Below are 20614 nucleotides of genomic sequence, written 5' to 3'. Positions count from 1 at the left end.
TTGATGGTCTTTTTGACAGACCCCCGACTCATTCAACACGGTCTTCCCCGAGCTTCAAGTTACGCTCCACTGACAACAGAGTGAGTTAACAAATCCGCTTAAAGTTTGTTTTTTTTTTTCTTTCCATTGTTACGATTTAGATCGGAATGAGTGACTGATATTTTGGTTTTTTTTTTGCTTTCTTCACAGTATGAGAGGTGAACGATGGAATCGAAAATTAATATCCTTTTTTCTTAATAATCTCCCTGTAAGTAACTGATCTCAATTTCCTGTTTTTTTTTCTTCTTTTTCTTAACTTGTTTGAAGTTAAATCCTTTATTCAGATGTGGATGTTATTGAATTATGATGTAGCTTGTGTGGCAAAGTTATCGCAGCACCGTGGACAACACACTTATTATGCCCTGTGTAAGTATAATTCCCGATACTTGAATTTGCTTCTTCTTTCCTTACTTACTCGTTTGATTTTTTGACGTCTTGTTACATATGTTTGTTTCTGGCCCTGTGGATCATCCTAAAACAAGTTGGTGATGTTACTTGTCCTCCTAAAGGTGAAACCTTTTTTGTCTCTAATCTCCATCTAAAACTAATGAAACATGTTCACTATTCCAATGAAAGTTTCATACTTTGATATACTTGATAGGATATTTTCGATTAACCAACCATGTGTGTTTTTTTCTTTTACAGGTTCACTATATGACGCAGCAACAACAACGATGGAATGTAAAATTTATATCCTTTTTTTCTTCTTAATCTCTGTTAAGTAACTGTTCTCAAATTCCTTTTTCTTAACCTGTTTGAAGTTGAATCGTTTATTCACATGTGGAGGTTATTGAATATGATGCAGCTTGTGTGTGTGTGGTTAAAGTAGTCTCAGAACCGTGGACAACACACTTATTATGCCCTGTGTAAGTATAATTCCCGATACTTTAATTTTGCTTCTTCTTTCCTTACTCGTTTGATTTTTTGACGTCTTTGTCTTGTTACATATGCTTTTACTTTTCAGGCCCTGTGGGATCATCCCTAAACCAGTTGGAGATGTTACATGTCCTCCTAAAGGTTTTTTTTTTGTCTCGAATCTCCATCCGAAACTAATGAATCATGTTTACTATTCCAATGAAAGTAATGACTCATGTTCACCTTCTTGCTTCCTCAACCAGCAATCCAGCTTCTCTCTTTCTCCCACCTCCACGGTTTGCCTTCCAACTTTGCTTCTTCTTCTCTCTNTTTTTTTTTTTTTTTTTTTTTCGTTTTGATCTCTGTTTATTGATTGATTTGTATTTGTCTTCTTTGTGATGTTCTGTGTTGTGTAGCTAAGACGAGACCAATGGAGTTCGGTGAAACCGAAGGCTGTTGTTGGCCATGGAAGGAAGATACAAATATCAGTAGGAACCAATGGTGGATTGGAGGAAAGAGGCTGCTTGCATATCATACTCAATGAGCTATTTATTGAACATGATGCAGCTTCTGAAAAGTTTATCATAAAACAGTGAACAACAATTATTCCTTGTAAGTAATTCCTGATCCTTGAATGGCATCTTTTTACACCACTCAGTTTGATTTTCTAATGTCTTGTTACATGTAATTTTACCATTTTTCTTTCAGGCCCCCCTGTGGATCATCCCAAAACCAGTTGGAGATGTAACATGTCCTCCAAAAGGTAAAACTTTCCGTGTCCAATCCACACACAGATTGAGTTAAACTTTGCTTAAAAGTCTTTTCTTTTTGGGTCTTTGTTACGATTTAGATCAGAAGGAGACTGATATTTTTGTTTTTTTTTTTCCCTTTGTTGCTTCTCTAGATGGGTTCACTTTCTTCATAGAATCCGGGATGATGCACACTATATGACGCAGCAACAACAACGATCGAATGGAAATTTAGTATCCTTTCTCTTGATCTCTGTAAGTGATTTCAAAATCCTTTTCTTTACTGTTTTTTTTTTTTACATGTTTAAAGTTAATCCTTATTCAGATGTGAAGTTATTGAATGTGCAGCTTCTGGAAATTTATCATAGAACAGTGGATTCGAGGAGGCTGCTTGCAAATCAAACTTAGTGGCCAAGGTTCCATTTTTTTCTCTGTCTCTTTTTGGTAGTTGGCTTGGATACAATTATCTTGACTGAAGTGTGGTTTATCATGTCTATGTTGCAGGCTGTACATGATGAGATAGTGAAGTTGTAATGGCTGCTGTGATTTACCTCCATCATATGATAGTTGCTACATTAAAAATAATAAGGTCTGTTTCTCTGACTCTGAATCTTCATATGTTTTCTTCTTCTTATGGATCCGACAATGTTCCATATGTTTTGATATGTCTCTTTCTGGTAGATGCGTGTTGTGTTGACCATGGAAGATACATAACACAAGGAGCCAAGTGGAGGGCCCCCAGCTGATGTTTGTTCTGTTGACTGGTGGACTCAGGAAAGAGAGCTGCTTGCAGAGCCAAACTCAAAGGCTAAGGTTTGATGTTTTTTCTCTGCTTTCTATTTTACATGTCTTTAATTTTCCCTCTCTCACGCAATTTCTCAGCAATTTCAGGTCCGTGATTAGAGTTCCTTGTACTTAGAGCTGAAGTCAACGGTGCTCTTCTCCATCGAGACATGTATGTACGAAGCCAGAACTTAGGAGAGATTGTGTCTGCTACATGTCGTTTTTCACACCTTGCTTCCTCTACCCGCAATCCAGCTTCTCTCTTTCTCCTCCACGGTTTGCCTTCCAACTTTGCTTCTTATTTTTTTTTCCAATGACCAAGTCTTTCTTATTATAGTAGGGGTGTCAAACTAATTTACCAACATGCCATCGTTCGTTACTCACGGTTCGGTCCAACAGGTATGTTTCTTTTTAAGTTTTTACTGCAAAAGAAAAACCGGAATCGGTTAGTTTGTGACAATAACCGTAGGAACCCTAGAATTAATAATGGTGTAGTGACAATAACCGTATAAAAGAAAAAAAGAAAAACGCAGAACGCACACGGAATGTAAAATTTCCATCTACGATCCTAAAAACCCTCTTGTAAACCGCGTATATCTAAAAAAAATCTTTGGAACCCTAAAGGTAATCGCAAAGTCAGCATATCACCATGGAAGAATCCGCCAACAAAGTAATCTTCTTCTAACTCAATCGCTCTTTTTGATTAACCTCTGCTTCTCTCTATTAATTAATTAATAAATAATGGTTTTATGATTATGAAGTATATATGTAAGAAAAGTATTATATTATGAGGTGAGTAGAATTTTCTGATTAGATCTTTTGTGCCTTTTAGGATTCGAATGACAGTGTTGCAGACGCTCCAAAACCCCGGTAAATTTTTATTTTATATCTATATATACATTTTGCAAGTACATTTAGCAAATAAATCCTGAACTTGCCACCTATTTACAAGACTGCTATTGTATTAATTTTTTTGATTTAACTAATTACAAAATAAATCATATCAAATTCGGAATCTTTATTTCAATATTATCTTTCCATAAAACTGCACTAAACAGATTAACTCTCCTTCGATCTGATGGACGCCGAGATTTCCGATTTATCTTCTTGATTCGGAAATATTTTAACCGTCCAACATATCTTCAAAATCAAAACAAAAAAACAGCATTTACAAGCAAAATATCTCATATTCCACTAATATTCTATCAAACCAAAATTGTACTCATTATCTCCCTTATTATTCGCTAACTCTAATATTTTTTCTCCTTAAACAGATCTCATTTACTCCACCTAATCATAATCCTATAAATATGTAACATTGCCAACCCAACTTAACATAAGCAACCACACTCATACAATACTCACAAGAAACCGTAAACATTTTTCCATCACCAATGGCTGCTACTTTTGCCTTCCTAAAAGATGTTAGACCCTACAAGACCGCATGGAGGGTACAAGTGAAGGTACTCCATGCATGGCGTCAAAGTACTGGTGAATCTCTTGAGTTGATTGTCTCAGATTCTCTGGTAAGAACAATTTCTCTAATTCTTTTGCTAATGAAACAAATCCACATATTCTCCCGCGGTTCAACTAATGCATCATTTATATCTACACATTGTAGGGCAAAAAAATTCATGCATCAGTTAAGAAGGAGTTGGTTACCAAGTACGCGAATAGGCTCCCTGTTGGAAACTGGGTTTTCATTGAGACTTTCGGACTTAGCTACGCAACTGGTCAGTTCAGACCAACTACCCATCTGTACAAGATGGCCTTCATCACCGGAACTTTGGTGTTGCAGAGTGATCCTGTATCTGAAGATATGTTCCTGTCATTGTCAAAGTTTCAGAATATCCAAAGTGGGGAAGCTAATCCCCATATTTTGGTTGGTAAGTATATATAGATTTATATTTCATTAAAACTCTCCAGTAAAAATGATTTACTAACCATATAATCATTTTTCAGATGCTATTGGCCAAATTGTAAGCGTTGGTGACTTGGAGAACCTGGAAGCCAACAATAAGCCAAACAGAAAGCTTGATTTCGAGCTTAGAGATGAAACGTAATTATGTCTTGAATAATTGGTTTTAGATATTGATACATGTAGTATCTAGAGATAAATATCTTATCTAATCGATATACTTCTTCTATTGTATAGAGATGAGAGAATGACATGTACCTTATGGGGTTCCTTTGCCGAGAGGGTTTTCAGATCATGTCAACATTCTGATGGAAGCATCATCATTTGTGTTCTCTGCTTTGTGAAGATAAAATCCTACAAGGGTAAAGACTTCATCATCATTTACACTCATCTAAGTCAAATATCAATGTTTATTTTACTAAATATTTTACAAAACAGGTGTTAGATATTTGTCTAATTCCTTTGATGCTTCTCAAGTCCATCTTAACCCATTGATACATGAAGTTGACATTCTCAAACAAGCGTACGTCAATTCGTTTCCAACAATAGTGTAACTTAGTTTGCTAAATCATTACCTAAATATATGAATAACGGTTTATTTTGATAGTCTGCCAAGTGATGGCCTGACTCTCATGTACCGTGCGAGACAACCAAATTTGGAGATTGTACCTGTTCAAAATGAAGATTATTATGCTTTCCCAAGGAAAAACATTGAAGAGTTGAAGAACTCTTTCGAGGTATCTATTTATTTAAGTCTGTTACGTTGTAATGAATTTTATAGAAACTAATCACTGAATATCTTGATTTTTAGATTGGAAAGGCTAGACTTCGGCTTGGTATTACATAAGTTGTCGTTCTTGCAACAAGAAAGTTACTCATATCAATGATGGAGAGAATGGTGAGAAAAACAAAGGCAAAAAACCGAGGTTTTGGTGTGACACTTGCAACAAACGAGTCACAAATGTGGTTGCAAGGTAATTACAACGTCTATTTATAATTTAATTAGGATTTTTTGGTTCATACATACTTTCAACAAACCATATGAATCTTATTGACTTCTATATGTCCGACATTTAACAGGTTTATGCTTTATACTAATGTCATGGACAATACTGGTGAGTCAAAATTTCTGTTGTTTAATTCTATTTGCTCAGAGATTATTGGTGTGAGCGCTCCCACAGTTCTTGATGGCTCAGTTGATGAGGTATTTTCTATAAAATTTCACTGTCTGTAGTTTGAATTAAATTATAGAAATTTGAAACCTAATAACACTAAATATATTATCTGAATACAGATTGTGGACCCACACAATTTGCCTGCTCCAGTGAAAAATCTTATTGGAAAAACTTATATGTTTCTGGTGAATCTTGAGAAAGAGAACATATAGGATGGTAAAGAAACCTACAAAGTGTCCAAAGTTCTTGTGAAAGATGGTCTACTCGAAGAATCACTGTTGGAGAATTCTTCTGGTATGGTCAATCCAGAGTCTATCGTCTCTGGTGATCAGGTAATATAACTACACAATAATCCTATCGTCATATCTTTTGGTGATCAGATTTCACTACGTCTAATGGTGGATAATTAACTGGCTTTTTCTTTTCACTTATAGGGACCTCTCATGTTAGAATATGGTTCATATTGAAGCATTTCTCTAAATATAAAATCTAAATTAATCTATTTTGTCTGTATAAAATGTTGATGTACCAAACTGACAATATAAATAATATGAATCTTAATGGGAATAAATCGGAGCTAGTTCTTTTATTAACGAAGAATTGAAGTGAGGGTTTACAGAAAATTGACAATCAAGGATTTAAGCGTAGTTAATACGAAAATAATTGTTTTTCTTTCTCTAATTGCCTAAAAAGTGGATCCCTTTCTCTGATAACAACCTCTGGTATTTATAGTGGGTCATTTACCTAGGGTTTCTTCTGTCTCTCTGTAAAATGAAAATTTTACCCCTGCGGCCAGATGGGCCAAATCCAAGACCTCAAACCCAAAGCTTCATAAGATCTTCTGTTTGGGCTTCTGTAAATGTTGGGGGCAAAGCCCATATCCAACAATGGTCTTCCCCCCTAGTCCGATGTGCAATGGCTTGCTTGAGCCCGTCGGTACAGTTCTGCGTCTCTAGGCCCGTCTTGCAGAAGGAACATAAGATTTTTAAGAACTTGAAGGCCTTCCGGAAGGTTCCTGGATGAATAGTGCATTGCGCATGTTTTTCGGGGAGGTTACGAAATGAATAGGGCATTGCGCACGTTTTTCGAGGCATCCGGGAGATTCCGAGATGAATAGTGCATTGCACACCTTTTTCGAGGTCTCTCGGGTTTTAAACGAGAGTTTTGTATGTTCTGCATGTTTCCCGAGGCGCGGGAAGTAGAGACAACTTCAAAATTAGGGTTTTCCTTTTTACTTCGGTCAACGCGCTAGTCCCCTCCATATAAATATATCTCTTTGACCTAATTTTACTTCTAACTTTTGCTTCCTCCCACAAGGTAATTTCTTCTTTCTCTCTTCTCTATTATCTTCTCCTTCTTATTTGCAGATTTTGGTTTGTGAGAGACATGGTCTCGCCGCCGAAAACGTGTCGCCGTATTGCCGTATCACCGCCGCTTGGTCCGGCCGGTTTATCCCGCCGGTGATTGCTCCTTGCGGCTGGATCCGGTCCTAGCGCGCTCAGCTCTTCCGCCGCCGAACTCCTTCCTGGTCGCCAAGCTTCCTCCAGGTCGTCGGCCTTGCCGAATCGTTCCAATTTGTCACCGCTGCTGACTCGCCGTTTCGTTGCTGCCGCCTCGCCTTCTCGCCGCCGCCAGGCTTGGTTATGACCGGGAAGCTTTTTTGTCTCTCCGCCTCCAGATCCGGCCAAGACCGTTAGGTGTCTTGGTCGCCCCACACCAGTTTGCCGCCGCAGGATCCGGCCAAGACCGTTAGGCGTCTTGGTCGCCCCACACCCGCTTGTTCCTGCCTTGATTGGGACCGTTAGGCGTCCTGGTCAGGTCTCCACGCGAGATGAGATGATGGTGAGCAGATTTCGATAGAGAGGAGGGGCGGAGCGAGGATCTTTGTTGGCGAAGTGGGGATTCTTGACGGCGAGGTGGCGAGCTGGAGAGAGCTGGATGTTGGCGAGATGGGCTCCGTACGATGATGACGAGGTCAAGGTTGGTTGCGACTTTCGGAGACGAAGTGGTGATGCTACGAGGCGGAGGCGTTGGTGTAGCGAGATGACCGTCTTGGTACGTTGTTGGGAACAAGCTGACCGTTGGCGAGCTCAAGAAAATAGAGGACTCAGGTTGGTGAGGTGGAGATTGGCGAGCGCGCGCGTGGAGATGTGGTCTGGCGAGATGGCGTGTTGGCAATATGGATTGACGGGGGTTTGTCTGTACAGTGGTGTGTTCATGGATCTATCCTCGTTGGGAGTTTTAAGGCGTAGACAGAGAATGGCGAGGTCGTGCTCGTTACAAGGGGGCCATACGCTTGACAAAAGAGATTGCGAGATGGGATGGCGAGCTCGCACACGTGTTCGTCGGGCGTGTTCCTGTGATATGTGCCAAGTTCGATGTGCGTCCGATTGGTGAGATGGTGTTCTCGCAGGTGTCTCCGCGAGATAAGATAGGACGCAGTACGCAGTATGCGGTACGTAGTACGCAGTACGTGGTGCACAGTACATAGAACGCAGGACAGTGCACGGTTCGCAGTACACGGTACAAAGGACGCAGTGCGCGGTACGCAGGACGCAAGACAGTGCGCGGGACGCAGTACACAGTACGCAGCACACAGTACGTTTGGGTGTGTTCGTAAGTTTTTTGTTAGCTTTCACACCTCAAGACTTGTAAGTTTTTTGTTAGCTTTCCTTCGTCTCGGGGGTTGTGTGCTTTCTTATCTAAGACTATTATTTATTCTGCAGGTTCACGGACCGGATTGCAAATGGGAGACTGCCCGATGCCATGCTACACTGACTTGTTCGATGCCGAGGATGTTCTGCTGTCGCAACCGAGGTTATTGCACCAAATGCCGAGATCGGAGCGGAGATTGTTACGGTGGAGCCTGAGGATGGCGAGGTGGCTGTCCTCGGGGGTGATCCTAGTCGTAGAACTCGTGTAGCCGAAGTTGTTGCGACTCGTGTTGCGAAGAAGCCTTCTTCAAGACCCCGTGGGAGGGCTCCTGCAGCTGGAGGTGGCAATCATTCTCGAAAGAGGGCGTCGCGCTCGAGTCCTCGGAGTGATGCTGGAGGAAACCCTAGACGTAGCCACTATGCAGAGGATGGTCGTGCGGGCATCGATCACTCGTTCTCCTTTCGCTATGATGTGAAAGACCTGGCGTTTTGCGGTTACTCGCGTGCTTGCGCGGATCTTGCCAGCAAGATTCCTGGGGACTTCGTTCCTCTCCCGTCTCCCAGCGTTTTGGCTTGTTCGTCTGCGTACTATGACCTTGTTTGTCGGCAGATTCAGGTTCGACTTGACTTTGACTCATGTTTTGCTTGATTGTAACTTGACTGTCTTTTCTCGATGTTTCAGGCAATAAGCTGGACTAACCATCTTACGGGCGAATACGAGGATAAGGTGCGTGCGGCTAAGAGAGAGACTGCGCTCGTTCAGGATGTGCTTGTTCAGGCCGAGCGATCGAGCAAGGAGACTGCAGTGCTCGTCAAGGAGCTGACGGCTTCGCTAAAGCAATCCCAACGGAAGCTCACTTCCGAGTCGAAGCGACTCAGGAAAGCGAGAGATGAGCGCGGTGAGGAAGAGCGTGCGAAGGCTGCTGATGTACGAAAGCGACAATATAAATAATATGAATCTTAATGGGAATAAATCGGAGCTAGTCCTTTTATTAACGAAGAATTTAAGTGAAGGTTTACAGAAAATGACAATTAAGGAGCTAAGCTCAGTTAATACGAAAATAATTGTTCTTTTCTCTCTAATTGCCCAAAAAGTGGATCCCTTTCTCTGATAACGACCTCTGGTATTTATAGTGGGTCATTGACCTAGGGTTTCTTCTGTCTCTCTGTGAAATGACGATTTTACCTCTGTGGCCAGATGGACCAAATCCAAAACCTCATGCCCAAAACTTCATAAGATCTTCTGTTTGGGCTTCTGTAAATGTTTGGGGTAAAGCCTATATCCAACATAAAACATGGAAGAATCATAAAAATGAACTTTTGATTTATCAGATTTACAAAAACGAGGAAGTGGAAGACGATAAGAAAAAGGAAAAAAATGACGTTTTTTTTTCCTGGAGAATCAGATTTAGTCGGTACAGACAAAAGGAGACAATAATATTTTTTTAATAAAAATACAAAAAAGGCAAGAATATGTATTATATTTGCCCGAAAGCCCCCAACTTCTAGAAATTAAAAAATTTCCCTACCTTCTTCAAATAAGTGTCTTTTAATACCTAATACATTATTATATAGACATTTGATCCATACTAATAAGTAACAAATGAAGAAAATCAAATAACCAATTAGAAAACACTCGACCATTTTAATCGAATTGCACAACTATAAATACATTGAGTATTAAAATAATTTATAGATGAAACAACTATATTATGTTTGTCAAATTATAGTATACTTATATAATTATTAAAATAATATAATTAAAAATATATTATCCATACAGTGTAAATAAAAATTCAAAATCACAAAAACAGTATAATTTTATTTTCATTTTGTAAATAAGAAATATATGTAATATAATCAATAAATAATTTTTTTTTTTTTAAATATAGATCTGAGGTGAATATCTAGTATATATTATTTTGGGGATTCTTTTTTGTTTTGTTGTCATAGTATTATTTATCTCCACCTGCATGCATTCAAAATTTAAATTGTTGAACAATTAGCATTTTCACGACGATCTCCGTTGAGGGATATGACACTTCGCTGCCAGAGTATTATGTCAAGCTCGCGTTGGCAAAACATTTCTCTTCATGTGGAGATATCGTACTTTGTTATGTTCCCAGAGACTTTGCTAGGGGTATCCTCAAGAGGTACCTTTCTTTTCTTTTATTTGTGGCTTCTTCCTTCCAGGCTCTCTCTCTCTCATTCATGTTTTAATTATAATCTCAAATTGCATCAGTGTTGCCTTTGTGAGGTTCGCTGGAGGAGCTACCGAAGAAAAGGCGTTGAAACTTAATGGAACTGACTTGGGAGAATGGACTGCAATTGTTAAGCCTGCAATCTTACCGACAGATGATGATGATGTTAATCCTTTTCCTGACCTTGATCTTACTAATCCCTTGACTTGGAGAAAATACAGGTAAATTTTTTTTTAGGATGTAGTATCTGTAACATATACTATGTTTTCTAGCTAGCTAGCTAATTTGGTTCTTTCTCTCGTCGAAAGGGTCCTCGTTACCGGATATGACACTTCGCGTCCTCAGATTGATCTGAAGATGGCGCTCTGTAGGCATTTCTCTTCATGTGGAGATATCTGGAGAATTGATGTTTTCTCTAAGTTTGTCGCTTCTTTCTTCCTACAATTTTTTTTCCCAATGCAACTCTCAAAAGTTATTGTGTTCTAACTAAAGTCTCTGTCTCTCTCTCGAATTTTACAGTGCAGCTGACATTACCATGCAAGGAGAAGGATGTGTAGAAAACGCGGTGGAACTAAATGGAAGTATCATGGGAGAAAGGACTCTTGTTGTTAAACCTGGTGCAACCAGAGGAAGGTGGCGCACCACCAATTCTGATGGAGAGAGCCAACCAAGTACACACATTTGCTCTTGCTTCTTAGATTCTTCTTGTTAACAAATTAAAACCCTCTCATTAGTTTCGTTGTTTTTTTCTTTTATAGTAGGTTGTTTACCTACTAGGAGGAAGATGAATGAGAAGATGAAGGAGAAGGAGAAGATGAAGGAGATGGAGATGAAGATGAAGGTGAAGGTGGAGAAGGAGAAGAAAATGAAGAAGAAGAAGAAGAAGAAGAAGAAGAAGGCTCTCCCTTAGGACTTGGAAAATGCTCAATAATCATTATCTGCTTTTCTCTGGATGCATGTATGATATGCCTTTCTCTGGATGTTAAACATAATTAAACTAATTAAGCTCAATAATCGTTATCTGCTTTCGCAATTACAAATGCTACCTTTGTTTTCTAATTTTTATTACTTCGGTTTCCGTTTCTCCTTGAGAGATCACATACCCGATCTTATCAAAAGACAAGACAAAAAGGAGAAACATCTTTACGCAACATGTATAAACAACCTTATTAATCAACTAAGTTTAACATCTAAGTTTAGCGAGTTGATTTGGTAACTTTGGATGAGACAAGCAATGAATGGATGCCGGTAACAAAAACCGTCTCCCTACCCTTGTCAAGGCCAATTTCCCTCCCTCTATGGACGTGACTTCTTCGCCCACAATGCCACTGGCCACCGACTTTACCAGCCTAACTCACTAATTCACGTGTATATAGTACCATCTATCATTTCTTATTCCTTATTCTTTATTGTTTGAGTAGCTGAGAATCTAGGATTCACTTCTTATCCGGTGTCGTACCTTTAGCCAAGATGCAAATGGGACAAATATGTTAACCGGAGCCAATTTGGTGCTTCGGTTTATTAATTACTTCGGTTTTTCCTTTGTTTGGTGCTTCGGTTTCTCTCTCTCAATTTGGTGCTTCGGTTTATACAATGTAACCTTTGTTTTCCTTTTTATTAATTACTTCGGTTTTTCCTTGAGATAACATACCCAATGATATCAAAGACAAGACTAAAAACAACTGTACGCAACATGAAATGTTTATTAATCCTAACAGTTTTGCATTCTTTATTTTTTACTCAAGGATACAAGAATATAAGTGTGTATTAGAGGATTGAGGATTCAAACACACCTTTATTACTCAACTAAGTTTAAATAGTTGATTTGGTAAGTTTGGATGAACTAATATACTCCAAAGTCAAAAACAAATTTTCCTTTCTTTTTCATCAAAAAAGTTTTGAGCAATCTTAATCGCAATGTTGCATCATTTCGAATCAAAACAATAACACATAATAACACAATCTATAACACAAATTCAAAGTACAACAAATTTATAGCTCTCGTTGTTATTCTTAAAATTTCCAATGTGGAGACTCGATNATCAGTAGAATCTCCTCCATCATCGCCACCGGAAGCTGAACCTTTCGAAACTGATCCACCTTTCTCAGGCGCCGGAGCAGGAGCCGCGCTTGATCCGAACATCGCTAATGGCAGCAAAACTTGATCGACCTGGTAAACGGCGAGCTGCTTATCGCTGTAGACAGAGTTGGCCACGGTGGCGCTCACAACTCCGGTGGTGATGTTGACTTGGTTACCGGAGCTAGTGATGTTTAGAGGAAATTTACCGTTCTGGCCATCACCAGCTTGCGTGCGTATGGGGTTACTAACGGTTTGAAACTGAGGCATGGTCAAGAGCGTGGGAAGGACATGGAACTGAACAAGCTGAACTTTTTGCTGGTCGGACAATGAGTTTAAGGTTCCTGATTTGAGGCTGTTGAAGGCGTTATCGGTAGGGGCAAACACGGTTAAGCCATTGCTCGAGGAAGAATTGAGCTGAGTGTTGATTTGGTCTGAGGCTTGAGTGCTTTTGAGGAGCCTTATGAACAGTGTGAACTGACCAGCTTTTTCTAGGATTGCAGTTATGTTGGTTGGACCTGAAGGGGTCGGAGCTGGAGCCTGACCATTGGTAGTAGTAGCCATAACGAGGAAGAAGATGAAGAGATTGGAGGAAATGAGTGTTCTTGAAGTAGCCATTGTTGTGGTTATTGTGTGTGTGTTTGTTGAGAGGTTTTGGGGTTTGTTATATAGAGAGAGATGTAGTTTGGTGAAGAGTAGGATTCTCTTACTAGTGTGAAGATTATTACTTCGTAACTAAATGAGATTCTATCAACTAAGTCATTAGAGAATGGAAGAAGTGTTTGTTTTTAGGTTAGTAAAAGTATGTACAAATTGAGAAAGAGAGAGAGAGGAGATAGATTGCTTTGAAGGGAGATCGGTTGGGTGGGTGAGGATTGAAAATGAAGAATGAACTGAAAAAGTGTTATTGTTACCTGTCAAAAAGCTGTGAAGAAGTGTTATCCAAGATACATGGGATTGCAAATCATACGCTGCTCATTATTATTTATGTGTCATGTGTGCCTTTCACAATATGTTTATGTAAAAAAGAAAGAAACTCAAAAACAAACAATATGATGTAAGAAAACAATAACATTAGATTGCAACATTATTCCTGACCTTATCAATTCTGTAGTCCGACTCCTAATTATATCTTTGGTTTTATAAGAGATAAGTAGTGACGTCATATAAATATTGAAATTTTAATTCTTATAATGAACTTTTTTTTTTGCTTCTAACACAACAACCAACAGACAAATAACCAAATCTGCTCTCACATAACATAGACAGACAAATTGATTAGAGCTAAACCGAAAACCCGATCCTGATGGTTCAGTTAACCAAAAAGAAAAAAATCGGTTCATCTAAAAACCGATCCAACCCTTTAGGGACTCTAGCTTCACTGAAGATCTACTCTGCTGTCTGAAACAGTGGTTGAGTCACTTAAGTGCTTGCTGCCTGGTGGGCATTGCTTCTCTTCCATTTCAAATACTCGTTAACAGCCGTTGTGCCGGTCATGGTGAGTCCAAATCCGATCATAGTGGCTAAGACAATACACATAACCGGCTGCTTAATCTGAAAACAAGTTAATGAAAGAATGTGTGAGGACTCAACCAAGAACCAGAGCTTCCACAAAATTAAGGTTTCTCTGAGACATCACATCAAATCTTACAGCTAAGTCGAAGAGATGAGCGAAGAGGACCACAAAACAGAACTGAACGATTGCGTAGAGCCACACATACTTCTTCTTCACTGCAACAAATCATATCACTTACAACTGATGATCGACTTAGCATAAAGGGTAATATATAATTTCAGAGGAGTTTATATTACCCATCGCTGTTGATGTCATCGATGCAAGAAGACCAATAATGCAAGAGAACGGTAAAGCTATCGCAACTGCGCTGGATTTCATTTCCATAACCAGAAGCTGCTCGAGGAAACAAAAGTAGGCAAGCATGCTTACAATGACAAGAATTGGAACTTCTTGCCATTCATTATTGAACCGTGAAATCTCTATATCCCTGGCTGCTCTAGTACGTTCTTGAGAATCCTGTACACGGAGAAGAGTCACCGGGAGATTCTTCACCTCTTGCTTACACACATCACATGTTATGTTCCCTTTTATTGTGAACCACTTAATCGTGCATGTTTTGTGGGCAAGAGCTAATTCCCCTTTGCACATACACTCCATCTTAAAAGCTTCTGAATCTTCCTCCATTTCAACCATACAGATTCTACATACAGCTTCCTCTTCAGGAACATCTTCCCCGCCATAATTATTTTCATCTGAACACACATCACTAAAATATAAGGGTTTGTTACACCGAGTGTCAGAAAGATGTGTCTGGGAGGTGATTTCTAACCATTGGGATTACTTATTTTCGATGCCGGCATCATCTCAAGAATCTTCTCATCCCCCCGAGATGGAGTAGGAATCACACGGAAAACACCTAAAGGCTTCACACTACCATCTTTGTTGAAGAATGTAGGGACAGAGCGTGAACGACGAATAGGCAGTGACTGCTCCCCTTTCTAGCATAAAGAACAGTAAAATTAAGTAAAGCAGAAGATAAACCGCAATACTCCACAAGAATATCTCCCATATTAATGGTATAACCAAGCTTTTGCAAGATAGAATACTGACCATAGATGTAACTGGATCAACCTCAACAGCATACCTCCCGTTCATGGACTCAGGGTTTGAGTGAGTTATAGGGGTTACTGGTAAAGACTCTGTCTTCCTAGACTTTCTAGGAGCTAAGAGATTAGTGAGAGACCATGTTCTTGGAATATAAGACTTATCCCTACCACCATCTCCTGAAGGCGACACAGACACAGAAGCCACACCTTCCTCAATATCTGCATTATTGTTCCTGATTTTAAAGTTAAGGAGATTCCTTCTGCTTCTTGAAGAGGAAGGACTTATGGGATCATCAACACGTCTCCCAATTCTAGGGCTTGACATTGGAGAAAACTTGAACCTTTTGGAAACAGGGCTTTGGATTAAGGAACCATTTGCTCTCAGGAAATCGCCAGGAGCGTCTTCGTGTGCTCTCGATGGTATATGTGTCCCGAGAACTCGCCTTCTTTGGTGTTGGCTCGGAGGAAGCTCTTCAGTTATCTCAGCACAATCACCAACCTGGTAAACTCAAAAGAAGATTCTTGCATCAGTTCCTCATAAAGTTCGATCCTTTACCAAATCATGCTCCTTAATCAGCAATTACGAACCCTAAATTTCCCCAAAAAAATTGTTCAAACCTGTAAACTCCTAAAAAGAAACCGAATTGAAGCAAATTTGCGTAATTTACAAGTGACGACAGTTCAAACAAGTGCTGAAGATCAAAAACAATCCCTTAAACCCTCATCTTATAAACCCTAGACTCTCAATACCTCAGCTAAATGAGGAAAAAGAAGAATAAGAAGATCTGATTGATACCCATGAATTAAACAACACTGATATCAGCTTAAAGCATGAAACTTTGAGGAAATATTCAAAATTTTAAGGAATTGAGACTATTGAGTTAAGACTAACAGTGAGAAAAACTCACCACTGGAGCTGGAGAAGTATCTTCGTGTTCTACCGTTCGGCGAGTGTTATCTTTAGCATCTATCATCATCATCAAATTGAAGCAAAACCCAGAAACAGTATTATATAACAAAAGAAGAATCTCCAGAAAAAAAAAACAAAGTATCAATCTTTGAGATTTAAAAATTTAGGATAAATTATCTGAGGAAGAAGCTTTATTAATCAAGGACACTCATCGCCTCAATTCTGTGTGCTCTCTCTCTCTCACATTAGCATCAGTGCCTGACCCGTTTCTCTCTACTACGAGCGTAAACTGGACTCGGCGGTTTTTATTTTATTGTTTTGTCCCTATTACTTACTTCAGTAATAAAATTAAAAACTCTTTAATTGTTGTTGGTATTATCCCTTTAACCAGTGGTGTATATATTTTTGAATCAAAATTTCCAGCTTTAATATATATATATATATGAAATTGTTTCAATAAAAATTAAGTGATCAGTGATTTTTATTGATTTTTCTTTTTTTTTAAATACCTTTCCATTTTTCAACAGAGATTAGTGATTGTTAATCGTTGATTTGTCCATATTGTTATAGAAAAATTAAGATTTATGTATTTTCCTTCTCTTCTAATTTTTTTTTTTTTTATCCTATACAGTATCTTATATAAACTTTCCCACTTTGTTCTTTTTTTTTAATATATACTATTTGTCATCTATTACATTTATCACTTCTTAATTAGGTGATAGGAATTTGATAATTTTCCATAAGTATTTAGTGAATGTTTTTCTGCTGATTATTTTACAAAGAATTCAGATCATTTTCCAAATACAGTTTATGTATTATTGCATATAAATTTCTGCTCTTTTTTTGGAACAAAATCTGAAAGATAAAAAGAAACAATGAATTTGTTTTATTTTAATTAGATAGAGAAAGAAGTAAAAACATTGACAGCAATACCACTTCGGACATTTAAAAAAAAAAAATGTTCTAGATAAGAGCAACATTCAAATGCGGCATATGGTAGTTACGTTGGCACAAAACTAAGAAATATGATGGATAAGGCAAAAAAAAATAAGGTACACGCATCACACCACCGATGACCATATAAAGTAGATCGATCTCTTGACAACGTAATACCTCAAACCGACAAAATGTATAATTAATGTTCCGATATGAATGACTAGAAAGAAGGTAGTAGCGTATCGAAAGACCCTTGTTAACTGGTTTGGAACACAACTCATGTTGCACTGATTTTACAAAGTACAAACTAATAGCATTCATCACTCTGAAGCAAAACTTGATATTAACTCATCTCATATTTTAAAAATATTAGCATTTTTTATTTTATTAAATGGAAGGCCCAATACTTAAATCTAAATCAATTTGGAGAGTTTTTTTTACTTTCCTAAAATTTAGAGGGAGTTATTGGTTCTATGATTTGAATGGATTTGGAAATCCAGACAAAAAGCATGTGTTATTCAATCATTGATTTTAAAATATTTATCAAAATTATGTGTTATTGGTTCTATGATTTATAAATACTTGTTAAAATCCCATGTTATTCATTTAATGATTTGTTTTTGGATTTCAAAATCCACATTATGTTTTAAGTGGATTTGAAAGTGTAAAACAGAAGGATTCAAATCCAAAAATAAAACATGTTATTTCAAAATCTATGTGTTTTGATTTTTAGAATTTTACACTTCTATATGGATTTAGAAATAAACTCTCCAATAACAGCTCCTTAAATTTCTTGATCTCTCTCTCAAGAGGAGGTTTGTCTATATTGACATTTCGAGCAGCCGAGCACATGGATGGATGCTAAATTAACTCCAAACTGGTTCTTACCGTCATACCCAATCGACAGCAAAGCTTTCAGTGTCTACTTTGTCGACCACAACACTTCAGTAATGCTATCGTCTTTGTCTACCATCCGGATTTGGCAGAGGACAACTCTACAGGCAAAAATATAAATCCGCTTGAACAACTAGAACCATTTCCAGAAGACGAAGGTTTCGATTTCATCGCTTGGTTTTGAGGAAACTAGGAAATACGCAGACTTTGTGGTTCTTAAGATGAACAAAAGCCAAGTGGAAATGAAGTTCCTAACTGTTCTATTGGAAACAGGAGCCATATGCTACGTGGATGAGCTTTTGATCCGCTGCTCTAACCAGAAACCAGACTGCATCAACATACTTCAAACCCTGAGAACCAGAGGTGTGTTTGTTCATCAATGTTGGTGAGAAGACTAAACCAATGTAAACTCAACCTCGCCTTGCATATTTGTCTTGGCCACCACAGCTCCTGGCCAAGCACCTATTACTAAAGAAGAAGCTGCGTGTTTGTTTACCATTGCTATTTAAAAACTCAGTTTCCACCTAATATATATATATATATATATATATATATATATATATATTGAACCATAACATTTTATGTCTTGAATAAGAATAGCATAGATTACATAAATCGATTGCTTAACTAAATATGCTCTATCTCCATCTCTATTCTCCTCATTGTTGTTACTCGTTACCCTTCTGCCGGAATCTCCAAATACCTCTCGACAGGCTGTCTGCAAACTGGACACAGATGTGCCTGAAACCTTGACGCTTTGGCGCACCCGCTGCACATACACTGCAAACAGAAATAACACACAAACCAATCTCAAAAATCCATCACACAAAAGTGCTTTTGTTGAGCTGATTTGAAGAAAGAGCTCTATATACCATGTGTCTGCAAGGAAGAACAGTTATTTGGCGTGGTTCAGACAAGCATATAACACATTCCTTTCTCTCATAGCAACCATCAACCATGTTCCCCATCCCATATATCTCTTGCACCTCAAAACGAATCCCATTCGTCCACAGATACTGCTTCACCACTCCTATCTTAATCTCTTCTTTCTCCTTCACATAGGTGGTTACTACAGTAATCTGCGCATCCACGGAACCCGAGTTTCCTTGTGCCTCTGCCTTAATCGCAAGCGGGTAGACATCTGTTTCGGCGGCCTTGAATAGCTCGGAATCTTCAAATACCGTCAAGTCTATACCTGTTCCAGATGGTTGTATGAACTTCTGACCAAGTCCTTTACCGAAATCGAATGTGATTGGAGGCAAAGTATCTTCCTTTGTGGCTATAAGATTGCATTCTTCTTCTTCCTTAGCAAAGAAAATGATTGTGATCCTGTTCTCCCCCCACCAAAAACACAACAAAAAGGTAAAAAAAAAAAACAAAAAAAAAGTCATTTAAAATTGCCCCATACGTTTCACTGATTCTTCAAGTTTCAAACTTTTTAACTTAAATTGCAGAGTGGAAATGAAAAAAACCTTCCGGGCATGGAAGCATCAAACGTGAAGGAGACGAGAAGTCGGATGGGATTCTCCGGGTCGGGTTCGAGGCTTAAAGTCTCCTTTTTTAAATTAACCTCGTTACGAACCGTGACGGCTTTCTGGTACTCGACGTAAGGAGGAGGCATCATCGGAGATCCACTGCCGGGAATCAAAGGATGAGGTAGTCGGTAACCCCGATGGAGAAAAAAAAAGGTGAAGTTTTTGTTATGAATGTTAAGTTTATACGATTTTTGTGACAAAACTACAACCAAAAAAAAAAAAAAAAGTTGGAAGAAGAGAGATGACGACAAAATAGAACAATAAATGTTAGTATATTTGTTTCTATAATTTGCAGATTTGATTACTTACTTTGATCTTCTTTCGACGATTTAAAATCGCATATACTCACTCTGTATCACAAGAGATAATATTTTAGGATTTTCACATAAATTAATAAATACATTATTTATTTATAATAACATATTTTAATAATTATTAACCAATAATAGTCCATTAAACTTTTAAATTTTCATTTATTGATTTTTGAAATTCACAATTTCTTAACATTAATTGATTAAAATATACAAAAATCAATCTTTATGATACAAAAAAAAATTATAAAAAATCATCATTTATGATAGAGAGAGAGTATTTGATTTCTTCTTCATAAATTACCAATAAAGATTTGAGTATACTAATTGTTACTTGGATTATCTTCTTTCTAGAATTTCAAGCATAAGCATGACCAAAATTAAACTGTAATCGTATCTATCCAAATTGTAATTATACCGTAATCGTATAAAATGGTTAAAAATAATAACCGTTAATTGTAAATATATGATTAAATTATATTAGTTATAACTGTTAATTAATCTATCAAAAATATTGATTAACTGCATAGATAATGTACACACTAATATGCACCGACTAATATATGTTACGTCTATAATAATTGTGGTTAGTGGATCATTATAGTAATTGTGGACATTAAACATAGAAAGATCGACCCCTCCATAAATTCAAAAACATCTTGTGAAATTATTATTATTACTATTATCCCGTCGCGTACAAGAGAAAAATAAGAAAAGGACCATTATCAAGGTATAATTCGAAATGCTGATTTCAATATAGTGGATTAAAACAAAAACAAAAAGATATCTAGAACAAAAATATGAATCGTCCCCAACGAAGGCGAAGCTGAAACCCTCACCGGATAGACAAGAATCGCCGGTACAATTTCGAATGGTCCGATCAGCCTCGCCATGGTTTGAAAAGATACTAATAGATTCGAAATAGACTTCGGTAGCTTTCGCCTTTGTTTGAGAA

General features: G+C 37.9%; 4 protein-coding genes across 8 annotated transcripts; 1 reads left to right on the top strand and 3 right to left on the bottom strand.

Moving 5' to 3' along the window:
* Nucleotides 1459–11193, top strand: LOC104708820. 5 transcript variants are annotated; one of them, XM_010425447.2, is made up of 23 exons: nt 1459–1506; nt 1603–1657; nt 1799–1898; nt 1992–2059; nt 2148–2232; nt 2325–2456; nt 2535–2702; nt 3051–3096; nt 3259–3296; nt 3849–3952; nt 4048–4312; nt 4389–4485; nt 4582–4706; nt 4783–4867; nt 4952–5081; nt 5156–5318; nt 5425–5548; nt 5639–5851; nt 10180–10326; nt 10416–10595; nt 10683–10793; nt 10894–11045; nt 11133–11193. In XM_010425447.2, the coding sequence occupies exons 7-16, from the start codon at nt 2597–2599 to the stop codon at nt 5189–5191; spliced, it is 1032 nt and encodes a 343-aa protein (XP_010423749.1). In that variant the 5' UTR covers nt 1459–1506; nt 1603–1657; nt 1799–1898; nt 1992–2059; nt 2148–2232; nt 2325–2456; nt 2535–2596; the 3' UTR covers nt 5192–5318; nt 5425–5548; nt 5639–5851; nt 10180–10326; nt 10416–10595; nt 10683–10793; nt 10894–11045; nt 11133–11193. The 5 variants fall into 5 exon arrangements, with proteins under 5 accessions (XP_010423749.1, XP_019084559.1, XP_010423747.1 ...); XM_019229014.1 differs by having other exon boundaries at nt 1977–2059; XM_010425445.2 differs by lacking the exons at nt 10180–10326; nt 10416–10595; nt 10683–10793; nt 10894–11045; nt 11133–11193 and adding exons at nt 5954–8170; nt 8246–8789; nt 8856–9249.
* Nucleotides 12338–13138, bottom strand: LOC104709966 (fasciclin-like arabinogalactan protein 11). Its single transcript, XM_010426498.2, has one exon. It carries the CDS (start codon nt 13067–13069, stop codon nt 12338–12340), a length of 732 nt encoding a protein of 243 aa, XP_010424800.1. The 5' UTR covers nt 13070–13138.
* On the bottom strand, nt 13546–16281 carry LOC104708819. The gene is made up of 6 exons (XM_010425444.2): nt 15982–16281; nt 15078–15572; nt 14797–14965; nt 14264–14719; nt 14103–14182; nt 13546–14005 (listed from the first exon to the last, which is right to left on the bottom strand). The coding sequence occupies exons 1-6, from the start codon at nt 16051–16053 to the stop codon at nt 13874–13876; spliced, it is 1404 nt and encodes a 467-aa protein (XP_010423746.1). The 5' UTR covers nt 16054–16281; the 3' UTR covers nt 13546–13873.
* On the bottom strand, nt 18299–20552 carry LOC104709965 (probable E3 ubiquitin-protein ligase LUL1). The gene is made up of 5 exons (XM_019228854.1): nt 20499–20552; nt 20380–20404; nt 19286–19652; nt 18686–19142; nt 18299–18593 (listed from the first exon to the last, which is right to left on the bottom strand). Exons 1-5 carry the CDS (start codon nt 20550–20552, stop codon nt 18489–18491), a joined length of 1008 nt encoding a protein of 335 aa, XP_019084399.1. The 3' UTR covers nt 18299–18488.

Source organism: Camelina sativa, chromosome 8 (genome assembly GCF_000633955.1).
Source record: "Camelina sativa cultivar DH55 chromosome 8, Cs, whole genome shotgun sequence".
Classification (NCBI taxonomy): domain Eukaryota; kingdom Viridiplantae; phylum Streptophyta; class Magnoliopsida; order Brassicales; family Brassicaceae; genus Camelina; species Camelina sativa.
The sequence above is the reverse complement of the archived record's forward strand: the minus strand, read 5'-3'. Positions and strand labels throughout refer to the sequence as shown.